The sequence below is a fragment of the Cygnus olor genome, chromosome 16 (assembly GCF_009769625.2).
Source record: "Cygnus olor isolate bCygOlo1 chromosome 16, bCygOlo1.pri.v2, whole genome shotgun sequence".
Lineage (NCBI taxonomy): Eukaryota > Metazoa > Chordata > Aves > Anseriformes > Anatidae > Cygnus > Cygnus olor.
Window position 1 is genome coordinate 14687531 of NC_049184.1, and position 17163 is coordinate 14704693.

At 65.0% G+C, this 17163-nt stretch overlaps 2 protein-coding genes across 3 annotated transcripts; both read right to left on the reverse strand.

Annotated features, from left to right (window-relative positions):
• Positions 1 to 1173: 1173 nt before the first annotated feature.
• On the reverse strand, positions 1174 to 5250 carry SLC2A4RG (SLC2A4 regulator; the record flags this gene model as incomplete). The annotated part of the gene is given in 10 exon segments (XM_040576118.1): positions 1174 to 1592; positions 1713 to 1834; positions 1923 to 2178; positions 2304 to 2404; positions 2605 to 2852; positions 2938 to 3047; positions 3829 to 3989; positions 4921 to 5081; positions 5084 to 5127; positions 5129 to 5250. Coding segments are annotated over 10 exon segments (1437 nt in total), but the record flags the coding sequence as incomplete, so codon positions are not given.
• Positions 5251 to 9560: 4310 nt separating this feature from the next.
• LIME1 (Lck interacting transmembrane adaptor 1) lies at positions 9561 to 17132 on the reverse strand. Of its 2 annotated transcripts, none has more exons than XM_040575727.1 (6): positions 16023 to 17132; positions 11729 to 11883; positions 11288 to 11339; positions 11101 to 11188; positions 10520 to 10935; positions 9561 to 10151 (listed from the first exon to the last, which is right to left on the reverse strand). In XM_040575727.1, the coding sequence occupies exons 2-6, from the start codon at positions 11845 to 11847 to the stop codon at positions 9756 to 9758; spliced, it is 1071 nt and encodes a 356-aa protein (XP_040431661.1). In that variant the 5' UTR covers positions 11848 to 11883; positions 16023 to 17132; the 3' UTR covers positions 9561 to 9755. The 2 variants fall into 2 exon arrangements, with proteins under 2 accessions (XP_040431661.1, XP_040431662.1); XM_040575728.1 differs by lacking the exon at positions 16023 to 17132 and adding an exon at positions 13651 to 16002.
• Positions 17133 to 17163: the final 31 nt, after the last annotated feature.

A 17163-nucleotide genomic window follows, 5' to 3' on the forward strand; every position in this document is an offset into this window, starting at 1 on the left:
CTAAGTCCCGGTGGCTCAGCCCCCACCCAGCACCAATTTCTTCATCCCTGGGGGCTTCATCTGAAATGAAAACGATGCCTCAGGCCCTGCTCCTGGCTCTCAGGAGGACAGGGGTGGATCCGTGCAGTCCCCTTGGTGCTGGGGAGGCTGCAGGATTGGGGCGAGGGCTGCACCAGGAACCCACCCCCACGCCCCCCCATCCTCCCTTACACCGCTCCCTAACAGCAGAACCCCAAAAGCAAGCAGGTAAACGGAATCATTAAAAAAAAAAAAAAAAAAAAAAAAAAAAGAATCCAAATTTTTTATTTTTCTTCTGGATCTGACACATCCCACGTCGGCGCCACAGCCGGACACGAGCGAGGGCTGAGCCTGGCACGGGCCCGTCCCAGCCCACGGGGCCAAAGCAGCCGGACCCCCTGCTGGGGGGGGGGAGGGGGGGGGCACCCTGCAATGGGGACCCCCCCACATACAAGGGGGAGCAGCCCTGGAGCGGGACGGAGGGGATGGGGTGGGGAAGAGAGGGGCAAAGGCCATAAAGCCCTGTACAGCCCCAGGCTGGAGGCAGCACGACACCACGGCCGGCACGCTCTCAGGCCCGGGGAGGGAGTAGTTTAAAAAATAGGAATTTTTATATATTTTATTTAAAAAATAAAAACACACAAAGGAGAAAAAAAAAAAAAGGAGAAAAAAAAAAAAAATAAACGTGTTTGTGCAGTTTGGCTTAGTGCAAATGGGCGCGTTCCTGCAGGCACTTCCCGGAGCACGGCCCCCGGCGGGAGCATCTGCTCCCCAGTTACAAAAAATAGAGAGAAACGACGATACAAAGAGTAAAAAACCCCCGGGGGGGGGGGGGGGGGAGGGCGGGGGGGGGCACCCACGTCCACCTCGGACACCCCAGGGTGCCCAGTCTGCCCCAGGTTAGGGCAGGGACACGCGGGTCGGGGGCAGGAACAGGCACCCCGGTGAGGCCCCCCCCCCCCCCGGCCCCAGGCACAGCTTATTTGAGCAGCGGGCAGCCCCCTGCCCCGGGGGCGGGGGCCCATGGGACCCCCCAACCCCACACAGGGATGGGGGCTGGGAGCAGCCGGCCGCCCCCCCCCCCCCGGCCAGCCCCCACCGCTGTGCCAGCAAGGGGCAGGGGGGGGGGTACAGAGAAAGGTTTAGCTTATTTTCAAAGGAAAAAAGAGGAAAAAGCTCTGTGGTGGTGGTCGGGGCGGGGGGGGGCTGTGTGCATAAAGCTTCTTTTGGGGGGGGGGGGGGGAGCGCTGGTGGGTCAGGGTCAGGCCCTGGTGCACATGCCCCCCCCCCCCAGCCCCACGGGGCCCCCCCATGGCCGCGGCAGCGCGGGGCCGTTCCCTGAGTCCGGCGGGGGGCCCCGGGGTTTGAGGGAGGGGGGGCGCAAAGGCACCTCAAGTGCAAAATGTGCAAGAAGAGGGGGGGGGGGTGAAAGGCGGGGGGGGGGGGGGGGCGGTCGGCGGGCTCAGTCGAGGAAGCGCTGGCAGGCCTTCTTCCAGCGGCACGCCGTGCACCACATCTCCCGGTTCTCCATGCCGTACACCTTGCGGCACTTCTTGGCCTCCCCCCGCGGCTTCCTGAGGGAAGGGGACCGAGATGGGGGGGGGGGGGTCCCGGGGACATCACGGGGGTGCGGGGTGGATGGCGGGGGGCCACCCGTGGGTGCCAAGCACGGGGCCACGGCGGTGACAACTCACCTGGGGACAGCGGGCGGCTTGGGCAGCACCGGGGCTGGCACCGCCGGCGTCATCGCCACCGGTGGGGGGGGCACCGGCGGCCGCTTCTCCCCCCCCGTGAGCCGCGGGGGGGCCGGGCAGCCCTGCGGGGAGAGGACAGGGCCCCCCCCAAGTCAGAGCAGCACCCATGGGTGCAGCACCGCGGCCCGGCGGGGAAGGGGGAGGCCTCACCTGGTACGCGTGGTCGGTGTGGACGTGGCAGAGGCCGCCGGGGGGGGCCGCCGGGGGGCTGCGGGGGGAGGCCAGCGGCAGCTCGGGGCTCAGCAGCGCCGGCACCTCCGTGCCGGGGAAGGCGGGCGGCACGGAGGAGGTGGGCGAGACGGGCGTGAGGCTGGAGAGCCCGTCCGTCAGCGAGTCCACGTCGACATCCAGCTCCGTGTAGTAGAAGTCCTCCTCGCCGTCGCTCTGCTCGAGGTCGGCTTTCCGGCTGGAGGGACGGCGGGGTTGGGATAGGGGGGGCCTAACCCCCTGGTGGGACCTCCCCCCCGCCCCAAGGGTGCCCGGGGAGCCCGGGGTGGGGGGCTGCGGGGTGAGGGGAGCCCCCGTGCTTACCCAAGGTGCACGGTTCGGATGTGCTTCTGCATCCCTGAGGAGCTGCTGAGGACTTTGCCGCAGCTCTTCCACAAGCACTTGAACATCACCTTGGTGGAGTTCTGCAGGCAACAGGGGTCAGCCCCGTCCCCAAACTCAGCCCCACCATCATTCCCATCCCTATCATCATCCCAAATTTCATCCTACCACCATCTCCAGCCCCCAAGCCCACCCCAAGACCTCAACCCCAACACCAGCCCCATCTCCGCCACCATCCCCAACCTCATCGCCGTCCTCGGCCCCGTCCCTGTCCCCGTCCCACCTTCCTCTTCCGCGGGATGGGCTCTCCGAAGACGAAGTGGGTGCCGTCGGGCTCATCGGGGCCCTCGTCCGGCGGCGGGGCGGGCAGGAAGGCGCCGGGGACGTGGCTGGAGAGCGGGGGCGAGGGGGTGGAGGGGGTGGAGCGGTCGCTGGGGGGGTCCCAGCTCCAGTCCCCGCTGGTGTTGCTGCTGCTGCTGCAGCTGGAGGACATGGCGGGCGCCTCCAGCCAGGGCTCGCCACCAGGATCTGCTGCAGAGGAGGAGGAGGAAGAGGAAGGTGAGGTCCCACCGTGCCACACGCCCAGGGGCACGGTGTCCCCACGGTGTGCTCTTACCTGGGGCGGGGGGCGCCGGCGGGTGGCCGAGCACCAGGGGGCTGGTGGAGAGGCTGGTGAGCACCGCGGCCGCCATCACCTCGTCGATGCCCGCCTTGCCCGGGAGCTTTCTGCCAACGAGAGCAAACGGGGGCTGCGGTGAGCACGGCCGGGACCCCAGCACCGCAGCACATCCCCCTCCCTCCCCGTGCCCCCATCTCCCACCCGGGGTGTCGGGGTGATCCCCCCCCCCACCCCCGGGCTGAGGTGGCGCCGCGAGCCGGGGGCACCGGCACCTGCATCCTGCGCCACGCGCAGCTGAGAAACGTGGGTTTGCTCAGCTGGGGCCAAACAACTTCCTGAAGTGGAAAAAAAAAAAATTAAAAAAAATAGAAAAATTAGAAGAAAAGAAAAAAACAAAAAAAAAAAACCACGAGCGAGAGGTCAGGAGCGGCAGGAGCCATTTTGCAAGCGCGTCCCGAAGCTCCGGCCCCGCAGGAAGGAGCGGGACGGCCCCGGGGGGGGGGGAGCTGGATGCTGGGGGGGCTCCCGGCCGGCCACACAGACAGACGGACACACGGCTCCGCTGTGCCCCCGCTCCCGCGAAAAGCGAATCAGCGAGCGATGAGCAAGCAAAGCGAGATTTATTATTTTTTTTTTTCCCCTTTCCCACCACCCCGAGCGCTTCAAATTCGCGCCTCGCCGCAGCCGCACGGCGCCCGCGCGGCCCCAAGAGCGGGACCCGGGGGGGGGGGGGGGTGGGGTGGGGAGCGGAACCCGGTGCCAAGCAGCTGCCGCCGCCGGCTCCGGTTTCAACCCTGGGCACCGGGCCACTGCCGGGCCTCCGGGTCCCCGTGGCGGGTGGGGAAGCCCCCGGGGGGGGGGGGTTCCCTGTTGCCCTCGTCCTCCTACCTGTGTCGGGGCAGCGGGATGCAGGCGGCGTGCAGCGCCAGGCACCGCTCCAGCCCCGCGTCCAGCACCCGCAGCATCGCCTCCTGCTCGGGGGGGTCCAGCCCCAGGGGCTCCCCCAGGCGCCGCAGCCAGCCCCGCGCCCCCCGGCGGGGCAGCGCAGCCTGCGGAGAGAGGGCGGCCGTCAGCTTGGGGGGGGGGGGAAGGGGGGGGGGGGGCTCGATCCCGGGAGCCCCCCCGTTGAGTCGATCCCGCCGCAAATCGGTTCCCTATGGGGGTGTAGGGGGGGGGGGTGTCTGATGGATTTGGGGTGGGGTGGGGGGGCGAGGAGGCAGCGCTGTGCCTGGGGAATGCGGGATCCCACTGGTGTGTCCTGAGTGGATCCCAAGTAGATCCCCCCCCCCCCCCCTTACAGCTGGGATCTGTCGGGGATCCCCCCGAGCGCACAGCCCCCCCCCACCCCGCGGGACTGCTCCCCACGCCCCCCCCTCCCCCCCCCCGGTGGACCCCACACCCAGCGGATCCCCCCGCGGGCAGATCCCGGGGCTGCGGGGGGGGGGAATCCAGCAGGGATCGGGCCCGGCACCCCCCCTCCCCCCCGCTCCGTGGGGCTGCTCCGCCGGCTTGGCACTGCCCCGCTCACCGGGGGGGCACCCCCGCACCGGGCACCGGCGGATCCCGGCCGATCCCCCCCCCGGCGGGGCCGGTGGATCCCCGGTAGATCCCGCACGGGGGGGGGGGGGCGGGGGGGCGTGGCCGCCGGGCCGGCCGCCAGCGGATCCCTCCCGGGGGGCGGGGCCCACCGGCAGCGCGCGCTTCCCGGGGGCGGCACCGGCGAACGGGACGGGACCGGGGCTCGGCGGGGCGGGGGGGGCCACGGGGGGGTACCGGAGGGTTAGCGGGGGGGGTACCGGGGGGGTCCGTTCCCCCTCCCGCCGCCCCCGGCCCCCCCCCCCGGCGCCATCTTAGCGGCGGGGAAAGTTTGGGGCGGGCGCGGCGGAGCCGCTGTCAGCGGTCACCGGTCCCCCGGCCCGGCCCTCCCGGCCCTCCCCGCCGCCTCCGCCGCCGCCGCCGCTCTCGCCGCCGCCCCGGTACCTGCGGGGCCCCGTCGGGCTCGGGAGGGAGGCGGCGGCGAGCGCGGCGGCGGCGGGCGGCGGCGGCAGCGGCGGGCGGCGGCAGCAGCAGGGCGCAGGCGGCGGGGGGGCGCTCGGGCTCCATGCGGGGCGGCGGCGGCGGCCGCGGCCGGGGGCCCGGCGGGGAGCGCTCCGCCGCGCGGCCCGGTGTCGGCGGAGGCCACGCCCCCCCCGCCCCGCCGCCTCTCGCGATTGGCTCCGGCGCGCCGGGATGGAACGCGGCCACCGCCTCCTCGGCTTCCCATTGGCTGCGGCGCGCTGCCACTTGGCCCGCCGCGCCCCGCCCCGCCCCGCCGCGCCCCGCCCCGCCGCCCCGGCCCCGCCGCCGCCATCTTCTCGCCGCCCCGCCCCGGCCCCGCCGCCCGCCGGCACCCCGCGGCCCCCCCCCGCCCCGCCCCCGGCCCCGAAAGTTGACGGAGTGCCCCCAAAAGTACCGTTCCCCCCCCAAATGAGGGCGTCTTCCCCCCCCCTCCGCAGAGCTATGGGGCGCCCCCAAGTTGTGCCCACCCCAAACCACGGGGTGCCCCCAAGTGATTGCCCCCCCCCCTCAAAGTGCCCCGTAACCTAAAGTGCTCCCCAAAAAGTTGTGCCCCCCCCCCAATAAAGCTTCTGCAAACTCAGAGGGAAACCTGCAGGGCCCCCTAAAGGCCAAAGGCCCCCCCAGAGTTGTAGCTGCCCTCCGAAGTCAAAGCGCTCCCCATAACCTATAGCATTCCCCAAAAAGCTATGCCCCCCCCCCAATTATGGGGCTTCCACGAAGTTAGACCCCCCCCAGAAAACTCTTAAGAGTCCCTTCATAGCCTTAGGGCTCCCCCATCAGCTATAGGGCTCCCCATAATTTACAGGGCTCCCGCTGAAGCTATGCCACCCCACACTGTGTCTGTCCAAAGTTATGGGGCTCCCCCCAAATTACGCATCCCCCCTAGTTACGGGGGTTCCCCCAAATTTGTAGGGTTCCCCAAAATCCTGGTAGCCCCCTCAGAAAAGTGATAAGGTCCCCCAAAAGTTATGGGGGTGCCCCATTGGCTGCTGGGCTCCCCTGGGAGCTACGGTGCCCTTTGGGGGAGACACTCGCCTCGAGGGGGAGACACTGCCAAAAAGCCCCCAGCCCCACAGGGTCCTGGGGTGCCCCCATTGCTTGGGGTGCAGGGGTTGCCCCAGGAGCACGGGGTGTTTTGGGGTGCCTCAGGTGTGTGGGGTGTACGGGGTGCAGGGGGTGCCTGGGTCCCCAACACTCTTGGGGTGCTGGGGCTGGCCCCCACCCGCTCTCTGCTCCTCTCCTGCCCCAAAACCCCCCGGGCCGCGAGCAGGTGCCGGCGCGGGGCTGTTTGATTTTCCAACCCGCAGCCTGAAGGCCGGGACAGAGTCCGTGCGGTCATCCCTGCATGGCCCCCGCCTGTCCCCCCCCCTTCTCTGCCTGTCCCCCCCCCGGCAGCCCCCTGTGCCCTGTCCAGCTGTCCCCTTGCTGGTGCGGTGCAGGGACAGGTGCCTGGGGTGCTCAGCCACCCCTCTCCCCCCACATTGTCCCCTATATGTATTTTTTGGGGGGGCTGAGGCAGGGGTGTCCCCTCTGCCCCACGCTGCGCCTCCTGCTCCCATGGGAACCCAGCCCAGGTGCTTTCACGAGCTTAAAACCAAAAACCAAACCAGGAACCCCCCAGCGTGCCCAGCCAGCTCAGGACCACCCCACAGTGTCACCCCCACGGGGACAAAGGGGGCAGAGCAGCCGGGACAGAGGCCGGCAACCCCACAGCACCATCACGGCACCCGCGGCGCCCCACATTGCAGATGGGGGGTGAGAAGCATCCGGGGGGGGCTCGGGGACGAGGAGCATCCCCAGCCTGTGGGACCAGCCCAGCCCCACAGACCCCACAGCCCTCGTTAGCACTTGGGAGTTAATGACCAAGCACCCACCAAGTTATGACAGGATGAGAAGCGCAGGGTTTATGGCAGCGGGAGCGGGGCGGGGGCTCCCGCCGGCCGCCCCCCCCGGCCTGGTTTAATCGTTAACGCCGCAGCCGCGCTGCTCCCGCCACCGACCCCGCGTTGCACAACTCCCGGTGGTGCCTCGGGCACCGCTCCTTGCACAAGGGCCCCGCGTGCCACGGCCTCGCACACCGGGCTCGGCCCCCTCTGCATGCCACGGCACCCCCTGCCACGGGGCGTGCAGCTGTATGGGTGTGGGCTGTATGGGATGTGGGGGTGTATGGGATATGGGGATGTATAGGATATGGGGAATGTGTGGGAAATGGGTCTGTATGGGATATGGGGCTGTATGGGCACAGGCTGTATGGGATATGGGGGTGTATGGGCACGAGCTGTATGGGATACAGGGCTGTATTGGAGAGGGCTAAATGGGGTATGGAGCCCTACAGGCTGCGGTGCTGTATGTGGGGTATGGAGCCACTCGGCGGGCACGGTGTGGGGCTGTTATGGGTGCAGAGCCCCCGGGCTGCCTGCACCATACAATGTGTGAAGCCATACGGGCTGCAGAGCCACGGGCTGCATGGGGCGTGGAGGCACACGGCGCGCCGGGCCATATAGTGTGCGCACCGTGCAGCATGGTGCACAGCACCACAAGACGTATGCACCGTGCAGCGTGCAGCGGTGTGCAGCAAAGCGTGCAGCGCAGCGCCGTACAGCCCGCAGGGCAGCATGCAGCACCCTACAGCGTGCAGCTCGGCACCCTACAGCGTGCAGGGCAGCGTGCAACACCCTACAGTGTGCAACACCCTACACCATGCAGCACAGCACTGTACAGTGTGCCCCACAGCACCATAAAGCGTGCAGCACAGCACCAAACAGCGTGCAGGGCAGCGTGCAACACCCTACAGTGTGCAGCACAGCACCCTACAGCGTGGAGCACAGCACCCTACTTCGTGCAGGGCAGCGTGCAGCACCGTACTCGCTGGGCTCCTGCTCGCTCCCCCTTGTGGGAACAGCACCGACCAGCACCGTCCCCTTGCAGAGGGATGGGGACCCCAGGCCCAGCGCGGGCTGGTGCAGAGGGGCAGGAGCCTGCAGCCTGCAGGGCCCGGCTGTGCCCAGGCAGGGAGGGTGCTCGGTGCTGCCAGCCCTGCCCGATCCCCTGACACCACCCTGGGGACCCCGTCTGTGAGACCCCAAGGTGATGTTTCAGGATTCTTCATTTGCCACCCCGTTTTGTGAGGCACAATTCCATTGCCCCAAGGACTGGGAAGCTGCTCTTGTATTTCACTGGGAGCACGCCAGGCAGAATGGGACTTACAGGTGACAGCACGCCTGCAAATGGGGCTTTTTTGGCTGCCGTGGTGCTGCTGGGGCAGGTCTGGGAGATGCTTCGGCCCCTGAGCTCATCAGGAGCAATCGAAAACTGTCCTTGGTGTGGCGTGTGGAGCCTGCCTCTCCTGGGGAGGCAGCGCAGCGATTCCCATGTCCCAACCACCCAAACTCGTGGGTCCCATCTTTGTCTGGGAGCGAAGCAGCCCTGGTCCTACTAGGACGTGATGCTCACGTGTGGGGCTGGTGCAGCCCAAACACAGCTCCCAGGGGATTTGGCTGATGCAGAAGAGCTGCGGGATGGGGAAATGGGGATAGAGAAAAAGGGACGGAAAAAAAAAGGAGACAAGGAAATGATGCAGCTGGCGGGTGAGCCCACGTGCGGCAGCATCGCCACGAGCCATCCTGTGCCCTGTTCTATCGGGGCCCCCATCTCGCAGGGGGATGGGAGCAGCTGCCGGGGCCAACTGTGGTATCTCACAGGCCTGTGGTTTGGCATCTAGCGCAGCCCCAGCACGAACACCCCGCTGCCTCCCCGCCTGCCATGGGTTTAACGTCCCCAGCCTGCGGCGGGCCTTTTGCTGAGCGCCGTGTTTTCGCTTTTCATCTCCTCGCCTGCTTCAATCGAGGGCAAAGCCGGCGGAGGCGGGCGCACGGCTTCCTTCCTTCCTCCTGTGCCGTGGCGCCCGGCCGGGCATCCCGCCCCGTGCCAGGACCGCAGCCCTCGGGCCGCCGAGGCGCCGCCACCGCGGTGGCAAAAAGGAGTGGGCAGAGCCTTGGAGCCGTGGCTTTGGCACGGCCACGGCAGGATCCGGCCCCGTAGCCATGGGAGTGTTGGTGCAGGATGGGCGCAGCGCTGTGATCTTGGCACCACCGCGACGCCCGCAGCACCAGCACCGGCCCCATGAGCCAGGGCTTCAGATGGAGTTTTAGGGGTGTTTTCTCCTGAGCAGGATGAACGCAGCCCGGGAGTGACGTGGGGGCAGGATGCTGCTCGGGGAGGCAACATCTTGTGTGTCCGACAGGCAGTGAGGGTGGGTGGAAGGGAGGGTGCCGGGGGCGTGCAGCATCCCAGAGCAGAGCCCGCGGTCACGGCTGGAGCCACTGTGCCTGCCTCCACGAACAGCTCTGGGGGCACCGAGGGATGGAGCGAAGCATCCCGTCCTCACTCGTGGCAGCACCCTGCTGCTGGGTGGCCTGATCCTGCAGCCCAGGTCCACCGCGGGGCTGTCTCGGAGCCCTGCCGGCACCAGCCCCAAAAGACATCCCCTGCAAATTCCCTGTCTGGGACATCCCGACATCAACCCGCAGGCACAGGGTGGGACGGGACAAGGACACTTGAAGAAAAGTAATGTAAAATATATACAGAGAGAGCGTGCAGGGATGCGGCTGCCTGCTTGGCACCGCGCTGGTGTGTGCCCGTGCCCACCGAGCCACCGCCGGCCCCGAGCGGGGCTGAGCCCCGCAGAGCCCAGCCTGGGAGACCTGTGCCACGATGGCATCTGTCAGTCCGTCCATCCGTCTGCCCGTCTGTCCGCACTATAGGTTGGTGATGTACACCTCCAGCCCGTTGGCAGCTGGCCTGCCGGAGGCTCGCCGGGATTCCCCTGCCCAAATTTCGCCAACGCTTTCGTAGAGGTTCTCGTGGGCACTGGGCTTCCCGGCCTTGTCCCGCTTCGCCGGCTTCTTCCAGGTCATGTCCACGGCCTCGTAGTCCGGGTCGGGGCCGCGGGCGCACGCAGTCCAGGCCTTCTCGTTGATGGACTCGTAGCAGGGCTCGGGGGGGGCCGTGGACCAGCAGCCAGCCGGGGGGGGCTCCTCTTGGGCTGGGGGCAACTGCCCGGACCCCCCCTGCGCTGCAGCCCTCGGGGACGCAGCGGGGCCCTGGCTCTTCTTCTTGGTGGCTTTGCACACCGTCGAGTACATGTCTTCCACCTGCGGAGGGAAGGGGGCAGTTTGGGGGGGATGACCCCAGGGTCCCCCCCAGGGCATTCCCATACCTGGGCCCCCAAGTGCCTGGCGCAGCCCCCAGCAGGGTGACGGCACCCATGGGTCCCCTGCTTTGTGCACCACCTGGGAACCTTTTGCAGGGCACGGAGCAGCACCCGGGCATTGCCCCCCTGCATCCCAGCTCCATCCTGCCCCCGCACCGGCTCCACCCTGTGCCCCCCACCCCCAAAAAAGCTGCTGTTAGAACAGAGCAGCCCTTGGCTACCCTTCTCCAGACAGGGGCGTTATGGGGACGGTGTTCTGCGCCCCCCCCCCCCCCCCCAATCCCAGCGAGCCCCTCACAGCACCCGTACCTTCAGCTGGGGGGGGGCATTGCCCGCACCCTCCCAGCACCGCGGGGCTGCGGGAGGCCCCGCCACGGCCCCCTCCTGCTCCTCGCCGGGCGCCGTCTTCTTCACCTTGCGGACGCAGGCGTAGTCACCAGCCCCACGCCTGGCCTGCGGTGGGGACACCCGGGTCCCCGTGGGAGCAGGGGGTGCGGGGGCATCCTCCCCCCCCACCGCCAGGCACTCGTAGACCGTGTCCTGTGCCGGGCGTCGCGGCGGGGCGAAGAGCAGGTTGGAGTAGGTCTGGTCGGGGGCCGGGGGTTCGGGGACGGGGATTTGGGGCAGCTCGCGGTGCAGGAGGACGCTGATGCCGGAGCTGTGCAGGGAGTCGGGGCCCGGGGGGGCCGAGGCCGGGGGGAAATCGAGGCTGGCCGGTCGCTGGTCTGCGGGGAGAGCAGAGATGGGGGCACGGGGACGGAGCAGGCACCGCGGTGTGTGTGCATGCACGGGGCGGTGCGCTCACCGGGATGCACGGGGGGCCACGGTTGCCCGAAAAGAGTGTGTCCCCCCCCCACACCCCCAGCACCCTCAGCTCCGGGGGCACTCACTGTCATCCCTGGCCTTCAGCCGGTACAGCTCGTGCAGCTTCGTGTCCGACTTGCTGAGCGAGCGCAGCTGCGTCTGTCTGAGCAGGGACTGCGGGGGGGGGGGGGGGGGGGCACGCACGGATCAGGCTCGGGCCGGGATGCCCGGAGCTCTCCGTTCCGAGCCTGCCCCCCCACCCCCCTCACTTACCTCGTCCACCAGCTTCACCCCATCCGGAGGGACCTTCTTCCTCCTGCCCTGGCTGCGGGAGAAGCAGAACTCAGTTGGGGTAGGAGGCTGAGCAGCAGACACCCAGGGCCCCAGCCTGGCATCGCCGTGCGCCCCTCCCCGCAGCAGCACCCCCAAAACCACCCCCCCCCCCCCCCGCTCCACCTCCAGCCTCCACATCCATCCCAAACCCCGCTGGGCGTGCAGCTCCGGTGCCCCGGGACCCCCAAGCATCGCCCCCAGCATTGCCTCCCCGTGGGCAGCTCAGCCTCGTAGGCTCCTGTGAGGCCGCAGCCTCACCCCCAGACCGGCTCCTTTGGGTGCAGGACCCCCCCCTCGGTGGGCAGCCAGAGCCGCAGCAGGGTCCAGAGGGGAGGAAGCAGCCCCAAAAAGCACCCCCAGCGCCGGGGGAGAAGCGCGTACCGGCGGCAGGCAGCGCACAGGGCGCCCACGTAGACCAGGAGGCCGAGCAGGGCCAGGGCAGCGAGCAGGGCCGGCAGGAGCGGGGGGCCCGGCAGCCCCTCGCCGCGGGCTGCAGCCATGGGGGAGCCGCTTCCGAAACCGCCGTGGGTTGAGCTCTGGGGAGAGAAAACACGAGTCGGGGCCACGTGCCTGCTCTGTGGCAGGGACACCGCTCCCGCTGCCCTGCCAGCCGGTCCTTGCCAGGCCCCACGGAGCAGCCGGCTCCCCGGAGGCTTCCCGTAATATCTGGGGGAGGGTCCGGGGGGAGCAGGCACTGGGGACTCGATTTTCTGGCCAGCTGCTGCCTTCCCAGAAGCTCCAACTCTGCCCAGCATGGTGTAAACACCCCACAGCGGGTGCTCTGCTTCTGGAAAGCAAAGCTCTAGATTTTGGTTCTTTCTAAAAAAGAACAAACGCAGAATTCAAGCCCCCAAGTTGCTCCCGAGATCTTAATTTGGAGACTCGCAGGAGACGCCCCGGAAGCATCACCGGGCTTTCTGCAGACGCCAGGGCCGGGCACTGCCCGTGGCGCTGGGTCAGAAAAGCGGGGAAATATTTGGCGAGGTCACCAAGACACAGAGGACTGCAAGGGCCACCGAGGCTGACCGCGATGAGGTGGGGTGGCCCAGGGGACGCACACAAGGAGAGGACTCGGCTTCCCGGAATCGGGGAGAGCTTCAGCCCTGGGGCTGTCCCCCAGGTCCTACGTCCTGGCAGGGGGGCACACACTGGAACACCCCCCCCCCGCTGCAGCGGCTCTGCACCCGCGCCAGCTCCCCGCCATGGGCGCGCGGCAGCACGGCACGCACGGACCCCGTGCATCCTCCTGCACCAGCACCCTGGTTTGCAGCTGCGGCTGCAAAGGAGCAGAAAACGCCCAAGAACAGGAGGTGGGGAGGTGTCGGGGAGCCCGGCACGCAGAGCACAGGCTCCCCAGCCCTCCGGGAGCCCCCACCCGTCCCAGCGGGGCTCTCGACCCAGCAGTCACCGCTCACCGAGCACCAGCAACACCCAACATCCCCGTCCCCGCTCGGCGGTTGGCGTGCTGCAAAAGCTGCCACCACGTCACCCGCGCCAACGTCACAGCTGGCAGCAGCGGCTGCTCCTTGATCCCTGTGCCCCCAAAGGGCTGGTGAGCTCCTAGGGATGTGTGCGCCAGCGTCGGGAAACGCACGGTGCAGAGAGAGACGCAGGCAGCTCCCCAGCACCGCGACCACCGCAGAAAGACGTGGTGCAAAGACGATGCCATCAGCGAGGCGGGCGGCACGGTCCCCATGGGGCACCTCCAGGACTCTTACCTTCTTCCTTCTCTTAATCCTGCCCCCAGCGATCAGAGGAAGCCCCACGAGAAGCCCAGGCGCCCTTGCAGGAATCCCAAATGCTGATCCAGGCCCAGCCACTCCCCTCAGCCCCGGTCCTGCTCGCTGAGCCCAGCCCACGTGTCCGGCACCGAGGTGCATCTGCAACGCACCCACAGCTCGGGCTCCTCTCCCCCAGCTGTGCCCCTCGTCCCCCGAGAGCATCACGGGCCAGGGAAGGACCTCGGGAGCCGAGGTTTGCCCCCACCGAGGGACACATCTCCCCCCACGCTCCTGGTGCCACACACAAGCACGTTTGGTGCGTCTTTACCCAGATAAATGGGCAAGTCTTGGCCCTTTTTATCTGAGAACTTCCCACACCTTTGGAAACTTCGCCGACTGCAGCCTTAACCCCTGGAGAGCAATTATTTCAATGCAGAAACGGAGACAGAGACGTGGAAGGGACTAACCGGGCTGGACAGACTGGCTTAGATCAGAGCTGGGAAGGAAACCCTGCTCTCTCCTCAACGAAGTTTTAATTAGACAACACAGCTTTTCTGTCTGAGCATACATTATACGGATTACCTGCAACACAGGCAGGCGCTTTAGACAATCCTGGCTGAACTCGTTTGGCTTATTACAGCGACAGGATCACAGGCTGTGAAAGCAACTGCACCCAGGGCAGGAGGGAAGAGCAGGCTCTGAAGTTGGGCAGACAAAATTACAGCGAGGTGCAAGGGCCGGAGGCTGCCGGTAAATCGGAATCGAAGCGTGAACTTTTAATGCCGAGGAAAGCACACGCGGGGACAGCTGATCCCACAGCGGCTGGGTTTTCCAGCCTCGAATTTTTAAGGTTCAAACGCGAGGATGTTTCCTGAGCTGGAGTTAATGCAGAGAAATTCTTCTGACCTACTTTGCCAATCCTCTCCTTTGTGCAGGAGGGTCTGTGGTTGCTCTTGAGCTGTCGACCTACGAAAATGTCTTTGGCACATTCAGGTTCAGCAGTCACTGGGAGAAGGCACTTCGGCGACAACGGGTCGGTTCCCCCAGAATTAAAAATCGGAGACCCGACGCTGGAAAACCCAGTGCCTGACTGAGGCTGCTCAGACGAGACCGAGCAGGTCTGCAAGACGAGGATTTCAACAGACCTTCTGAAACGTGCAACTTAATTTCCTGCCAATAAAGTCATGGATCTCCACGTCCCGGGGCCATTCTTTGAGGCAAGAGACTCGGCAGACGGCATTTCGTAACGCGCTGGCTCCACAAGCCAAGATGGCTTTGATGGCAGCAGGTACGTGGGTGCGACGCACACCCGCAGCGCTCCGAGGAGGAACAGCTCCATTTCACGACACCCGAGCACCAGCACGGTCGGTTTGTTACTGCAGGATGTGCGAGTTTTTTGTCTCCAAAAAAGCCCCTGCTACAAACGGGTCAAGTTTCTTAGCTGGGCTTCGTGACAAAGAAATTAAATTTCCTGTAAAATTGAGTTCTGCTGCTGACAGCGATCCATCTAGCCAGATAAGAGCGCATGCAATGCTCGGCGCGGCGTCATGGGAGGAAAGTCCATGAAACTACTGCGAGCATATTTGCAGGGAAGCAGGACAAACATTTGGAGCTGATTTCCATCTGTGATGGTGGCCAAGGCTGCAGCTGACACAGGCTTGGTACCCTGGGGACTTGTACTGAAAAAAGGCTCGAGAAGCAGAAGTAGACTTTAGGTGTTTTTTTTTTCCAATTACGAAGTGAAAGCCTCGTAGCAGTTAGTCAACAATGCTTAACCTGCCCGAGATCATGGGATGCAATTAGTAAATCTTACGAATATTTCAAATGAGGAGCAGGCACAAGGTCTCGCTCCCTTCGCTCGCGTTTCTGCAGAAGAGGCAGGCTCTGAGGAAGAGATTTCACAGGCGAGCGCCTGCTGAGAGATTTCATTCAGAAAGGGCCGATGGTATGTCTAAACGCCAGACCCAAACATCACAGAACTTGGACGAACTCTTCTAAGTCCCGATCGCTACTGATGTGCTGGACTGGCTTTTGAGAAAACAAAAATAATCTTAAAGCCTTCAGGCAAGTGACCCTTCTGTCCACGCCATGTGGCTTGCGTTGAGGCTGAAATCGTTTCAGCATTCTTCTTCCTTCCCACCCTTGTGCGACTGCTGGAAGGACGCTCGGGCAGAGGAATGGCTTCCGAGCAGCAGCCGGGAGCCGGCCAGACGGATTTTCTGCACAGCTGAGCCACAGCAGGACTCTGCTCTGCCGCGACCTCGGTGCTGCAGTGGGAGGAAGCCAGGTTCCAGAAGGCAGTACGAGGGCAGGCAGGAGATGCATGGTTTTTTTCCAGAATCGCCTGCCTACCTCTGTGGTTTTCTTGCCACAAATTCGGTACAGTTTGACATAATTTCAGATTAACAAAAGGCAGCGTTTCAGTGACTGCACTCTCTCAAGCCTCTGTAGATCCCCACCTGCAGCCAGGAGCTCAGCATTTCCCCCAAGAGCTCTTCCGGACGCAAGCAAAAGCTCTAAGCCTCCCTCCCTACAAGGTAACTGATTTTTCTTTTCCTCGAAAAAAAGTAAAAAAGCATCCCGTAACTTCTGAACTAAACAATTCGTTCAGCATGGAAGTGCTCTGCTCCCCCTCAGCCCCCAGATTCAAGCCCTGGGATCCCAGCAGCACAGCCACGTTCAAGGACCTTTGCTTCCTTTCCGAGCCCAGACGCTACCAGAGCGACAAACCATTAAGCTGCACCGAGCCTGCAGAACTCCCCACAGCTGGCTGAAAGTTTTACCCGGCCAACGCTTCAACTCTGAAGCATTAAAAATATGAAGCCTGCCTGTTCAGTCTAGCTAGCCGCAACAGCGCCTCTGCCGAGGCCGCAGCGTGGATTAAAGATATTTCCAACCCCTGGTTTGGATGCAGGTACCCAAGTTTGCCAGGCAAGAAAGTAACCGCCACTTACTTGCAGGAACTCAAAAGCCGGTGAGCAGGAAGAACAGAAATCCAGTCATGCTCTCTTCCTTGCCAGTCAACCCGGAGAACTTCGTTCCCTTTATTCCACAGAATTAGTCCTAATTAGCGGCTCCCAAAGATTTCGAGCATCTCGATGCCAGCTCTCCCGCTCCTCTTCAGCTCGCTCTCGAGCAGGCAGCTCTGTGCAGATACCATGCAGCACAATACCACAGCTCGCTTCCTGGCCTGCAGAGGTTGTTGCTTCACCCAGTAGTAGGCTGGGTTTCTCCCCGCCTTGGCTCTGCGAGAGCAGCGCTGCAAACGGGCTCTGCAGGCACCCAGCACGCACGAGCACCCTCTGCCGCTCCCCTGCTCCCACGGAGCTGGTTTTAGAGGCAGCCGTCTATCCCCAGGTGAATATAAGGAAAGAAAGGCTCGCCACACGTGATCGTTACCTTGCAAATGAACAGCGCCTAACAAGGACAGAGGGGGGAAAAAAAAAAAACACAAAACTTTATTCACCAGGGATGCGAACTGTCCCAGGCGGGAGGCAGCAGCCACTTGAATGGAAGTCTGACAAGCGAAGCTGTGGGAAATCCAAGGAAGGATGAAAATACAAGGCAGCTGAGACGCGGGGCTGACGCACCCGGCTGTTACGGAGGCGATACTGAACAGCGCTGGAGCACAAAACAAACCCAAGAAATTTCTCTGCCCGGCTCAGCTCATCAGTCACGGGCCACTTCAGCAAGCACCCGTGCTGAGCTGGGCGCGCTGATCCTTGTCACCACTCGAGTGTGGGAAACGAGCAGGCATGGGGGAGGGAAGGGCACCGAGCAGCCATTGTTAAACCCCGAGTTAAACCCAGAGCGTGGAGAGCACGAATTCAGAACAATGAAGAGACCACAGCCAATTCAGCCAGAAACCGGTGGATGCCGATGTGCCCGAGGCGCTCCACGCCACCCTTCGCGTCTGCACGGTGCCCATCACAACAGGATCCAAGATCGTCGAGAGGAAAGAGGCGCTGACAGGCTTCCTGAAGACATTCACCTTGTTTATTTTTGCTGTCGCTCTGTGTTTTCTGAGGTGTGTCTGCAGTAATGCTAAATCACACATGACTTCTGCAGCTCTGATCGTATCTCCTCCAGCCTTAG